Below are 13955 nucleotides of genomic sequence, written 5' to 3' on the forward strand. Positions count from 1 at the left end.
TCTACACGGGAGAGGAACCCGAATCTGCAGTTTGGGTGCCAGTGATTCAGACATAGACCTAGACATGCATCCCATTCACAGAGTCAGAGGATTTAACATCTGGATGCAGTGGTAGGAGGTAACAGTTTTCTTCTATGTGGAGAGGCATAGCCTAGTGTGTGTAGCACCCTCCAGACTCCTCAGCCACCCAGTCTCAAAAGTCCTTCGAATCGCACAGCTAATAATCCCCATTTGAAAGTTAGTGAACTAAACATGTGGACAGGAATCCGGAAGTACTTGAACCACTGGGTAGGGATGGAGAAGGGAGCAGGCAGAGTGAAGCACGTAGGCTCTGTGCTTTCCTGGGGCTATCTGCTCAGCACACTGGCTTGGGATCCCATTGGCTGCCTTTCTAGCCTGAGCTCATAAATAAGCATGCATTGCTGAGGCTAGGCATTGAGTGCTCTGTCCTGCTCTCTGCTGCTCTCTTCACCTGGGATCCCACTGCCATGGAAAAGCACTTCCTGCTGGTCCTGCTGGGTCTCTCCCTGGTGGTGGGCTTCCTCCATGGTGAGATACTGGCAGATGGAAAGGGCCGGTGCTGGTGGGCAGACCTACTGTCAAAGGGTATTGGGTTGGGGAGGTTAGGAATAAGATAAAAGACCTGACTACTTTTATTCATGGACCCCACAGCCTTCATCTCCATATCCTCACTTCTCCTTTCTTCTCTTCCCTCTGTTGTATATAGTACAGGCATCTCCAAACCCTCTTTGTCATACCTCTGCTTCGGGTGTTCTTACTTCTGGCCCTTCAGTTCACCTCCTCATTCTTAACAAGCAAGTACCGGGGACTATGGGGGTCCAGCCCTTCAATAGTCCCTTCCCAGGGTCCAGGAAGAACCTACAACCAGCTGATAATTAATCTTTGATGAGAAGAAATGAATCTATGTACACGAAACTCCTTAGTCCAATACTTTATTATTCTATGTCAGTTACCAGCTTATATTCTGCCCTCATATTTAGCTCATTTCTAGCCTGATTTCTCTCTACACTTGTCTGCGCTTCCCTCTAGGTTCTATCTTAATTCCTTCATCTAGTTCTGCCCCTCTAGGCTCTTATCCATCTTGTTCCTTCCCATATCATCTCCTCTCCCATCTCCTTCTCTCTCCTGTTCCTCTCAAGTTCTTACCCATCTAGTTCTTCCATTCTCTTTTCTCTTCTCTGTCCTCTAAATGCCCTGGAAGACCTGGTATATATACACTTACAAGCAGTATTTCCATAGCAGTGCAAAGCCAGGCTTCCAGGGTCAAACGGAGGGGTGATAAGAATCACATAGGGGGGCAATAACCATTAATTATCATTTGCAAACCCAAAGGGAAGTGACAAATGGGGAAATGAATTAACCAAAGGCTAAATTCAGGTAATATCTAAGAAGAGGGTTCTTATGTGCTCAACTATAATCTTAAATGTGATTGGTAGACAATGTTAAGAACCTATAAGTTGCTAGGTCGATGGGAGAAAATAAAACTGTCTTCTTTTTTCCTGTGACTCATATCTGTCCAAGCTATCTGCCATTTTTCTGCAGGGTGGAGGAAAGTGAGCTCAGTCGCTAGGCAACCTGTACAGCTAGATGCCTCTGGTAATAGTTAAAGGGAGATCTGGAATTAGAGGTAAGGTTTGGGAAAGGAGGAAGTAAAACTTAATTGGCACATCTGCCAGGCCTTCTCAAACAGGTAGCCCGGATGCTTAAGTCTGTTCTTAGAGAGTACAGAGGTATCTCTGATAAAGTACTTTCCTCCATCTGGGGATGGACCTGGCCTGATGCTGCCAATGATGATAATTATAGGGAGGCTTGAACTGGGGTTCTGGCTGAGCATAGCTGTCAGTGCAGAAGGTTATCCAAATATTACTAGAAGTGGTTAGATAAGGAGTTAGAGGTCTATAAAGTTAGTAAGGCTGTAAGAAAGGAGGGTACGAGCTAAATTGTGTAAAGCTATTACTAAACATCCACCTGACCTAGGTGATGTCTCCTTATGGAATTTGCCTTAAATCAGGAAACTTGCATGTGGACTGTTATTATTGCTAGTCCTTGAAAGTGGCCAAGGGAGATATCTGATTCCAGAGAAAACCTTTTCTGAGGCAGTTCTTTAATACCTGGAATGTGTATGTCCAGAGAGTGATGAGTCCACACTGTTAGCCCTTTGTAGGGAAAAGTCAGTTGGGAAAACTATGAAGGCACACATGATTTTCATAACAGAATACAGCTGATGTATAACAAGCCAAGTAACACTAAAAACTCCTTGGGATTTGGCTTCTTCTGGAGGAATTCCCTGATGCCTCCAGGTAGTGACTTTGCCATAACCAGCTGAGTTCTTATGATATATTCCTGTGGCCTGCAGCAAGCAAGCATTCTCAATTCCTCCAGCTTACCTGTGCATAGACCTAAATTTGTATTGGAAATGATGTAAGGAAGGTCCTTGGCAGGATGAAGGTAATGAAGTGGTGGGAGCATTTGTCTGGTCATAGGCGGCAGGCTCAAGCTCCCCACATCAGAGCTTTGAGCTTCCTCCTCACAGCCCAGATCATTCACGGTATTTGAACTGGAAAAATTTGGCTCTTCTCAAATCCCTTCCTAGTGTCCAAGGTCATGGGCTACCCTTTAGAGGTCAGCTCAGCATACACCCAGCTCTTTCCATGGTCATTGTTTCTTACTTATTGATTATAGCCACAGGCTCAGCTCCTGTCTGATCCTTGAGGTGGTGCTCCAGCTGAACCTCTTATTCTTTTTTTTTTTTTTTTTTTTTTTTTGGTTTTTCGAGACAGGGTTTCTCTGTGTAGCTTTGCGCCTTTCCTGGGACTCACTTGGTAGCCCAGGCTGGCCTCAAACTCACAGAGATCCGCCTGGCTCTGCCTCCTGAGTGCTGGGATTAAAGGCGTGCGCCACCACCGCCCGGCGTTCAACATCTTATTCTTGATTTTGCCTTTTCAGCTCTGACATGTTTGCAGTGTGACTGGTTAAATGCCGATGGAGAGTGTGTGAAAGGAGAAAGCACCTGTGAGGCTAAAGATGACCAGGAATGTGGCATACTGGTAGTGTCTAAAGGTGCGTCAAGCCTGGGAGATATCGGGGTCACTCTGTTTGCTGCTCAGGAAGGAACCATCCCTCTTTACACTCCTGGGGACAAAGCAGAGACTAGGGTGGTGTGTTTTCTGTGCAAATTCAGAAGACTCCTTTCCATTTGGTACTGGTTGCCTACCATTCTTTGCCAGAAGAAGACATTTTTTTGAGTGGGGGTTGGGGGAGGGGTGTCTCTCTGCAAGCTCTTTATAGCTTTCTGAAAAACATATTCAGGAATGAGAAGATTTGAACTTTAAAATTCCAGTCAGTAATTTGGGGAATGGGAGGCATGCCTGCAGGCCAGATTACAGGTTGATAGATGATAACTACAGTCACCTGAGTATGGCTGGCATACATTTCACCAGGGAGTCCAAGTCACCTTTTTCTGAGACTCTGATTTTATAAATACTTAGGTTTGACCCTTGTTATTTTTCTTGTACAGGTTATGACATCTGGTTTGGGCAGCAGGATTGTTCTACTGGATGTTTCAATAAGACTTTCACCCAATATAATATAACACTGGATTTTACATGTTGCCATAACCAATCACTGTGTAATGAGTTTTAGAGGCTGGGCCCTTCCTTGCCCAGTCCTGCTGCAGGTGAGTCCTTGTTCCTCCCCTGTGCTCTCAAGGCTCACGACACTGAACCATCTATTCCCTGCACTGCCAAGCCCTGACACCTGCCTGGAATCAGCACCCGCTGTTAATGTTTCAACAGTTAGTTGGGAGTAGAGTGATGCTCTCTGCTTCCCCATATCCTGAGAACTTCTGCCTGTCAGATTCCTGCTCCCTTCTTCCTCTTCCTCCATCCTTCCACCACTAGCTGACATTTGCCACACTTCCCCTGTTCCTCTCACTTTTACTTTCAACACTGGTTTTACACTAGTGAATATGGCAGACCTCACAGCCCCTTTAAGAACCTTCAGATTCGTGGCACCTCTTCTGCCAAAGTTCTAGCAAACATTAGTTCAGTATCTCACTTCATTCTTATTGATTGAATGGGAGACATATGCTATCTGATTTCTCACTGCTGTGACCTGGGTAAAACAGTACAATGGAGCAATGATATAGTTTAGTTTGTGATTTTAGAGGTTTTCATTGTTGGGGGAAGGGCATAGTGGACCAGAGCTGTTCACATCATGGCATGTAGGACACATAGCTGAGCATGTAGGAAGGAACCGGGACAGGATACACCCTCCAAGGCCACGGTCCTTGCTTTCTGCAATTCAGCATGTAACTCTCTTAATCATCTATCCAAAATTTGAATGTATTAATGACTTAAGCAGTTTAATTAGGTCAGAGACTTCATATCTGTGTCTCGAAATGTGACAGACACACCCAGAGCAGTGATTGAGGGATCTTTTAGATGTCCTTGACACAATCAAGTTCATAGTTAAGATTAGATGGGCTGAAGTCATTTCAGCACCACAGCATCCAATTCTATTTTGTGTACACATGGAAAGATGGCTCAGATTAGCTTTATTCCTAGTAAATTACATAAATTTGAAGTTAATGTTGTTTGAGTCTTTATTTTTATATTTTTTCTAGCACATTGCAGACAAACCTTAGAAAATACAGGCATGCTGTCCAAGAAAACATGGCTAGTAATCCCATCCCACCCTGCAAAGACATGGCTTGTTTACATATTCAGGCATATATTCCAAAGTTTTAAAATCATTAATAAGTTATGATACATATTTACATGTGTTTACATATAAACATTTATAAACTTACAAATATTAAAAATCATTATAACCTTCTTTTTCAGTGCTATTCATTGAATCCCAGATCTGGAACATGAGAGCAAGCAACCTACTACTGATCTTGTCTTGAACCCTATATATGGGTCTTTCCATCATATGCCTTAGATGTCTTTTGTTGTCTACATGTATCTTGTTACATTATATCAGATACTCTGTCATTCTTGTGTATCATTAAAAGTTTAATTCATTAGTTCTGTATAGTTGTCTTAATTACTTTCAATTATAAGATACCTATTTTTATTTGTTTTTTCCATGTTTCTGTGTTGACATGACATGACATGTATGTGGAAGTTCAAGGTCAACCTGTAGGAGTCAGTACTCTCCTTCCACCATGTGGGTTATGAAGGTTGAACTCAGTGGTGAGACTTAGTGGTCAACGCACTCACACTCTGTGTCTGATTATCTCTTCTCAAGTTTAAAATCATAGAATTAGGGGGTCATGGAGTAAAGTTACTTGTCTCTAAACCTGAAGACCAGAGTTCAGTTCCTGAGACCCTCATGGTAGAAGGAGAAAATGGATTTATACAAGTTCTTCTCTGACCTCCACATGCTGACCATTGTAGGACACACACATACACACAGCAAAACAGATGAATACACAATAAATGCACTGAAAAATAATATAATCATAGCATTATTTATTTATCCCTTTCCACATTCCCTCCTCTACCCTACCCTTCCATCCTCCTCCCCATTTAACCCTTTCTGTACCATTATTCTCCTTTAACTCTTGACACTGCATTCCAAATTTCCTTCCTTGAATTCCCTCTCCCATGGCACTTTACTAACTTCCTGATATTTCTGGGTATTCCAAGCAATGCGCTCATATCTTAAAAATTAAAGCTAACACCCCAAAATGAGAGAAATTAAATACCAAGGTAATAAAACTGCCAGTCAGCAAATAGGTAACTGAAATGTATAGATAGTTCCAAAAAGAAAGTAGAGGAAGAAGAGAAAAGAAAGAAAGAAACACAAAGGCCAATAACCTTATAAAACATGTACAAGACTAGGGAGCAGAGAGGGGTCTCCCTAGGAATGGGAAATAGAATAGATAGTTATGGAACGTGAGGATCAAACAAGGAGTGGGAGGGGAGAGTCGGCATGGGAGGGAATACTGGGAGGGACACCTAAAACTAAGGGTCGTTTGAGGGGTCATATGGAATCATAATTCAATAGATACTTTCTATAATATATACATATATGAAGGTGAGCTAAATGAAATTGCCAAATAATGGGGGAGACAGAGCTCCAACTTTATATCTCTCATCACCAAATAAAGCTTTCTGTACTGGGAATTGGTTACATCTAATTGAGTTGTTACACAAAGGGGTCCCATGGTGTGGCGGTTTCAATGAAAATGGCTCTCATAGGCTCATAGAGTGTGGCACTGTTAGGAGGTGTGGCCTTGTTGGAGTAGGTGTGGCCTTGGAGGAAGTGGGTCATGGCAATGGGCTTTGAGGTTTCAGTTGCTCAAGCCAGGCCCAGTGTCACTCTCTCTTCCTGCTGCCTGCCAATCCAAATGCAGAACTCTCAGCTCCTCCAGCACCATGTCTGCCTGCACATGCATGCTTCCCACCATGATGTTAATGGACTAAACCTTGAAACTGTAAGCCAGTCCCTATTAAATGTTTTCCTTATTAAGAGTTGCCATGGTAATGGGTCCCATTACAGCAATAGAAACCCTAAGTAAAACACATGGGAACCCTCAAACAACCCAGCCTATTGCCAAGGCTTTTGGTGGCTCTCTACAAACTGAAGATAAGGCTCTATTGCTGAAAACAACACCTACATAACTCACTGATCACGGAGAAATAGAGCTAGTGCCTACCGAGAGGCATCGCCCCTATGGACTAGTACACATGTTACTAGAAGGTACTCTGCATGCTACCAAAGGAGAAAGGTAAACACTCACCCAGCTACAAACCCTTTGATCTACAGTGGTCTGCCTACAAGACACACTGCTGCTTTAGTGACAGAAAGCTCGTGGGAGTAACCAACCAATATTTGGTCAGATTTAAGGCCCACTCCATAGATGGAACCATATTCAATGCTGCTTGGGTGGCCAAAAACCTGAGATTAGATAGGCCAGGGATCTAGGGGAAAACCAAATACTACCATTCTCTAAAGCACTGGTTCTTGGCCTTCCTAATTCTGCAACCCTTTAATACAGTTCCTCATTTTGTGGTGACCGCCCCAACCATAAAATTGTTTTCATTGTTACTTCTTAGCTGTTATTTTGCTAACGTTATGAACTGTAATGTAAATATCTGATATGCAACTGCTGTAAAAGGGTCATCCAACTCCCAAAGGGGTTACAACCCCACAGGTTGAGAACGTCTGTGCTAAAGGAACTTAGCAATAAAACTACTCTAATGACATTCTGCTAAATTCATAGGTCTGTGCCTTTCTCTGCCATCATCCTAAATTCATAGGTCTGTGCCTTTCTCCACCATCATCCCAGGTGCTTCCTCCCATAGCAGAAGAAAACAAATACAGAGACCCACAACCAGACAATACAGAAAGAGTGAAAGATCTTGGAGCACTCAGCCCTAAATGGGATGTCTCCATCAAATCCACCCTCAGGGCTCAGGGTACCCTGTGGAAGAGGATGCAGAAAGAGTGTAAGAGCCGGAAGGGAGGGAGGACACCAGAAACAAAGCCTCTTAAACAACAGATTCTACATATGTATGAACTCACAAAGACTGAGGCAACATGCACAGGGCTTGCATAGGTTTGCCCCAGATTGGGTCCAAGAGCCGAGAGAAGTGGACACATGTTCCCATCTATAACCTAGAAGCCATCTCCAATTGAGAGCCACTTGCAAATGAAAAAATAGTTTTCTTTAATAGAGAAGCAATACCTGGGGAAACAAATAACTCTTAAGGGTAGAGCCCATGCCCAGCTTTAGATAGCCAACAGAAAATAAGCTCTATGGTATCTTTGGAGGATCCTTTTGTCTCATAATAATGTTATCAGAGCTCTATCATTGTTGTTGTTGTTGTTAAATAACAGGTCTTTAATGTATACAGAATGGCTTCCAGTTTTGGGTTTGTATTGGATTCCTGTGTGAACCAATGTGTGTTTTTCTGTGTTTATATGCATTTCCTTTGTTTTTACTTTGGCTTTTTTTCTCATTTGGTTGTTTTGTTATACTTTGATTTGGGGGGCGGGTGTTTTTTTTCAAGTGCAAAATCTCTGTGAGGCCCCACTGATTCTGTTCTCAATGCTTAGTCTAACTGTATAGAGAAGTTCAGAGTTGTATAGACTATGGGTTTGATTAATTTTTGATGTGTTATGTTTTATTTGCAACTTTTTAAATACTAAAATTTTTAAATAAAAAAAAAAAACAGCTGAAGACACAGAACCATGTGGCCAAAGCAAAGATAGGAAGACAGAGATTCTGTAGAGGGTAAGGCAGATCTCTGGTAGAGTTTATCAGGGCCAGGAGTAAGAAGCCAGGAAGAATAGATGGAGGACGAAGGAACGGAGGACAAAGATGAGATCAAAAGCATAAGGGCTTAGTTATTACCAGGGCTTTAAGGGTCAGAAAATGTAGGTACAAAGAGGAACTGAGACTCAGGACAGAACTGAGGCTGTATAGACAGAGTTTTGTCACAAAGGAATAAAGTAAACAGACAAAAGTACATAGCATCTTCCCTAGGAGTCTGGGAGGGATTTTCTCAGGGCAGGTACTTGGGAAAATTCCATTATAGGCAGGGAGCAGAGGGTGGCTGGGGGTGAGGCCCAGATAGTGCTGCCGTGGGATCTTCTGACTGACCTATGGAGATGGTTGTGATGAGAATAATGGATCATATAACAATCTGGATTTGCAGGTGAAATGGAAGTTGAGGCAGAGGAACAAATTAATAATCGAGGAGAGTGGGGGCAAAACTTCTCTTCATGATCCCAGAGAGAAACACAAGAAAAGCCAGCCCTGTCCACTGTGGCACACAGACCTTCAGAAGCACCTTCATCTGTTTTATGTGAGCTTGAGGAAAGTAGTGGACTGCTCAGGAAAAAGTGTTCACCCTGCCGCGGCCATGCCACGAAGATTCTTAAGTGAAGAACGGAACCCGGCTGAACAAGAGGCATGTCTGAGAATACAGATCTTCTCAAAGTCCTGTGCTCATGAGATGAGGCAGGTGCTTGACACGGGGTCTCCATTTCTAGAGGTTTTCCAGCGGGCCATCACACCAGCTTAACGCTTCGTGACTCCTCAGAGGGATGCCGGTAGAGGTGCTTTCTGTATCCTTTGCCTTTTTCTTTGCCATGTACTTATCGTAACTCACACACACTTTCTTTTTCTTTCATTTTTCTTTATTAAGAATGTTTCTACTCACTCCACATACTATCCACAGATCCCCTTCCTCCCTCCTCCCACCCCCAGACCTCTTTCCCAAGCCACCCCGCATCCTCACATCCCCCAAATCGAGGTCTCTCATGGGGAGTCAGTAGAGCCCAGCACACACCTAGGCAGGTCCAAGCCCCTTCCCACTGCACCAAGGCTGTGCAAGGTGTCACACCACAGGCACCGGGTTCCAGAAGCCTGCCCATAGACCAGGGACAGATCCCGATCCCCCTGCCTGGGTGCTGTAGATGTAACTAACCGTCTTATTAGATAAGAAACACAGAAACAATGTAAAAGAGAAAGCCAAGAGGTCAGAGCTCAGAGCTAAAATCTCACCCTTCCACCTGCGGTGTCCCAGCTTCCCGAAAGAGACCTATTTCCTGTCTGTTCGTCTATTTATAGTATTTTGTTCTGCCTTCTCATTGGTTGTAAACCCAAACACGTGACTGCCTCGTCACTGTCTGAATGTACAGCCCCCTAGGTCTTAAAGGCATATGTCTCCAATGCTGGCTGTATCCCTGAACACACAGAGATCTATGGGATTAAAGGCGTGTGCCACCACCGCCACACTCTTGCTATGGCTCTAATAGCTCTGACCCCCGGGCAACTTTATTTATTAACATACATTCAAAATCACATTTCAGTACAATTAGATTACCACCACAGGGTGCCCCCCAAACAGTTCGTGCCAAATAACCATCTTCCGTGCCCAGGGGGCCTAGTCCAGTCCCATGGAGTCTCCATGGCCACCAGTCCACAGTTCATGGGCTTCCACTAGTGTGGCCGGTCATCTCTTCATGTCCTCCCATCATGATCTCAACATCCCTCGCCTGCAGTATCTCTCCTCTCTCTCATCATTTGGATTCCCGGAACTCAGCCTGGTGCCTGGCCGTGGATCTCTGTATCTGCCTCTATCTGTCACTGGACAAAAGCTCTGTGATGACAGCTAGGTTATTTGCTAGGCTGGTCACCAGAGTAGACTGGTCCAGGCACCCTCTGGACCACTGCCAGCAGACCAAGGTCACACACACTTTCTAATGAAGCCACGGATTCCCGAATGGAAAACCAATTAGAAACACTTGTATTTTTCTAAAGCCTTTTGATGTTTCAATAGCTCCGTGAGTGAGCGTGCAGCGGTGCTATCCACACCACTGTTCACAGGAAATTAAAGTACTTTAAAGTGGAAAAAAAACAGCCAAATAACAGTCCATTTTGTATATATACCATAATGGCATTATCCATTCATTAAATGATGGGCATCTAGACTGTTTCCATTTCTTGACTATGGTGAATAGAACAGCAATGACTTGGATGAGCAAGTGTCTCTACAGCAGGGTGTGCATGACCAAGAGTGGTATGGCTGGATAATGTGGTAGATCTATTTCTAGCTTTCTGAGGAACTTGCACTCTGACTTCCACAGTGGCCATCCCAGGTTGCATTCCCACAAATAGGAAGTAAGTCTTTCCCTTTCCTACATGCAAGCCAGCTTTTGCTGCCATTTGTTTATTTGGATCTCGGCCATTCTGATTGGGCTAAGATTAAATCGTAAAGCAGTTTGATCTTGGCTTTCCCTGATGGCTAGGGATGATGAACATTAAAAAAGGTGTTTCTTAGCATTTGTATTTCATCTCTAGAGAATTCTCTATTTAGTTCCATGCCTCCTATGTTCTTTTTTTATTAAGAATTTTTTTTATTCATTTTCCATACCAATTACAGGTCCCCTTCTTCCCTCCTCCCACCCCTGTGGCCTCCGCCCTCTATTCCCTCCTACAGGAAGGTAAGACCTCCCATGGGAAGTCAGCAGAGCCTGCCTCCTTGTTTCATTAGGCTATTTTTCTTAATGTTTATCTTTTTTTAACCTCTTTATATATTCCAGATACTAATCCACTTTTGGATGTATAGCTGGCACATACTTTTCCCTCCTCACTTGAATGACAGTGTCTTCTGCTGGACATAGGCAGAAAGCAGCCACAAGTTTTGACAAAATATCACAAGAACAATCTCTAGCTTATGACTAGAAACCTCCATGAAAACTCTTGAGCTGGGCCTCAGCAGTCCTTATAGTTTACAGCACTACTGTCTTCCAGGCTCCTCCTAGAATGGCCCATTAAACACTGGTCAGAGTACTTAATGGCTTTTCTAGTACAGAGTTACAAGGTCTTCAGCATTCCTAAAACAAACAAGCAGGCAAGGAAACCCAGCATGGTCAGATCTGTCACAACAATATCTCACTTGTACTGCAAGCATCAAAAGGAGGGTGTGCATTGGGTACAGTATATGACTTTTGAAACCTCAAATTCTGACCCCAGTGACCGACTTCCTCCAACAAGACTACTTCTCCCAAACCTCCCCAAACAGTGCCACCAGCTTGGGATCAAGCATTCAACTGCCCAAGACTATGGAAGGCATTTCTTATTGAAACCATCACAAACCATGCCAGCACTTGGTATTGGCAGTCATTGGTGCGTTTATCCTCTTGGTTCAATCACTCTCACACATGTTCAGTGGTTTGGATTTGTTCTTTTCTAAGGAAGGGGGACATTCAGCACTTTTCACATGCTTGTTATCTCCAGGATCTCTTCAGCTAATTAATTATCTGCTCTGATTCTTTGGATCAGATTTATTGACTTGAGAAAAGTCTTCATGTATTTTGGCTTCACGTTCTTTGTTAATAAAGTATATTGTGAATGTTTTGTTTCAGTGTGTAACTTTTCAGATGTTTAACAATGTCCTTTCAATAGCAGAAGGTACTAATTTCAATAAAAATCTTCTGTAGTTTCATTCAGCTGCTGTGGTAAAATACTCTGACCAGGAGTCACTATGTGGAGGACGGGGTCATTTCACCTTATATGTTACAGTTCACGTGCCCTTATCTTGTCACTATGGACTGGAGGAATGATGGACTTGAATTTGTTGCCATCTAGTTCCTATCACAATGATGTCTGAAGCAAGACTTTTGAGGTGTCAAGTGGGGCCCTGTATGGGTGGCTGTGAACATTGACTCCTTGAGTGTAGACTTACCTGGCTTCTTCAAGCTGTACAGGGATGAAAGACAAGGAGGCCAGATATGGCCCTTGTTCCCTTTTTTCTGTGTTCTCAGTAGGGTGTAGATTTTTGGATGGGTGCTGGTACAGGCATGCTCATATCAGAAAGATGTTGTGCACATGTCTTTGAGTAGCATGCTGAACCATGTTCTGGATAAACTGGATCAGCATGCAGATTAGGGAGTGACCTGTGGATATGAGGTTAAGACACTTATTAGATGGGTAATCACAGGTGCAAGAGAGGAAATCCATGAAACTTTTTAATACCATCTGCTCCATGATTCTGATGACTCCTGTCTGATTCTCGAAGGACTATGAGCCTGTGGCATGCTGTGTCTCTGACCAGGCAGGATTGGCTTACGCAGAAACAGCATTCTTTAGCTTTTAAAAAAAGGCAAAGTCTGGGAGACATAAGCACACCCTGCACCAATTGAGAACAGGTAAGGCCCCATCTCCTAACTGGCCAGACCAAGTCCCTAGCCCCTAGGCCTCGGGGATACATCCTGTGCCCCTCCCCCAAACCATTGAAGCCTCAGGGACCTGCCAGCTGCCCATTCCCCCACCTCCTTGCCAAGAAAACAGCCCCTTGTGACATCAGTGAAAACCAGAGAATCCCGGGAACCCCCATCCAATACTGCCACAGTTGCTGGCCAGCAGGGAAAACTCCTGCGGGAAGTCCCTCCCACCAAACCCCACATTGTACCCTGCAATCTACAAGTTCCAGGCCTTGCCCCAATACCCATCCACCTGTGACCCCAGTAACTTCCTGAGACATGAAAACCAAACCGCCAGCTCTCATTGGACCAAGAGAGGCTTCCTGAGACACAAAATCTGACTGGACCAAGAGCCCTGATAAGATCAAGAGTGGCTCTGTGAGTCACAGAAACAGCTAGCTTGGATTGGGCCAAGAGCAGCTCCCTGAGATACAGAATCTAGCTGCAATTAGACCAAGAGCTAAGATTGGACCCAGAGGGGCCCCCTGAGACACAGACACAACAAACATAGAGTGGAACAATAGCTGCTCGCTCAGACACAGGCACCTCTTGCAGCTATTAGAGGAGGAAGAGATGGGCAGACATCAATGCAAAAATACATACAACAACATAAAGAGCAGTATGGCATTTCTAGAACCCGGCCCTCCTCCAACATCAAGACCTGCCGTTGACTCTGTGCCTCCTTGACCCCCCTCCCCCAAAGGGAACAACAGCACAGGACTCTGCCACACAGGAGCACTCATTTACTGCTTGGTGGACATGCAAAATAGACAATCACCTTGGAACATAATTTAGTAGTTTCTTATAAAACCCTTTCTTCCCTAAGTTGATTTCAGTCAGAGTGTTTCATCACAGCAACAGAAGGAAACAAACACTGTCCACTATGCACTCTCAGTACCAAGACCATGACACCATCTCCCTAGAGTCCACAGCAGGAATATTAAGTGAGACACAGCTGAGTGTGGTGGAGGCATGGTCCTAGCTTTAATTCCAGAAGGGCCAGGGCAGGAAATACTCAGAAACTGTGCTCAGACCTCAAGAAGGAGCTCACTGGAAATGCCTCTGAGAAGCACCCTCATTTCTGCCTTCACTTCCAATGTAAGATTTTCTGGGAACCTTCAGATATCCCAGATTTCCAGTATGATAAACACTAGAACTTCCTACAGAAGAAAGATGGAAATGTTGGAAGACAGGAGCTAGGGAGTTGT

General features: G+C 44.1%; 1 protein-coding gene across 2 annotated transcripts; it reads left to right on the forward strand.

The window, feature by feature from the left end:
• Window positions 1-424: 424 nt before the first annotated feature.
• On the forward strand, window positions 425-11897 carry LOC102909584 (prostate and testis expressed protein 14-like). Of its 2 annotated transcripts, none has more exons than XM_076576005.1 (4): window positions 425-549; window positions 2968-3081; window positions 3539-3697; window positions 8694-11897. In XM_076576005.1, exons 1-3 carry the CDS (start codon window positions 489-491, stop codon window positions 3661-3663), a joined length of 300 nt encoding a protein of 99 aa, XP_076432120.1. In that variant the 5' UTR covers window positions 425-488; the 3' UTR covers window positions 3664-3697; window positions 8694-11897. The 2 variants fall into 2 exon arrangements, with proteins under 2 accessions (XP_076432120.1, XP_076432119.1); XM_076576004.1 differs by lacking the exon at window positions 8694-11897 and adding an exon at window positions 4866-5050.
• Window positions 11898-13955: the final 2058 nt, after the last annotated feature.

Source organism: Peromyscus maniculatus, chromosome 7 (assembly GCF_049852395.1).
Source record: "Peromyscus maniculatus bairdii isolate BWxNUB_F1_BW_parent chromosome 7, HU_Pman_BW_mat_3.1, whole genome shotgun sequence".
Lineage (NCBI taxonomy): Eukaryota > Metazoa > Chordata > Mammalia > Rodentia > Cricetidae > Peromyscus > Peromyscus maniculatus.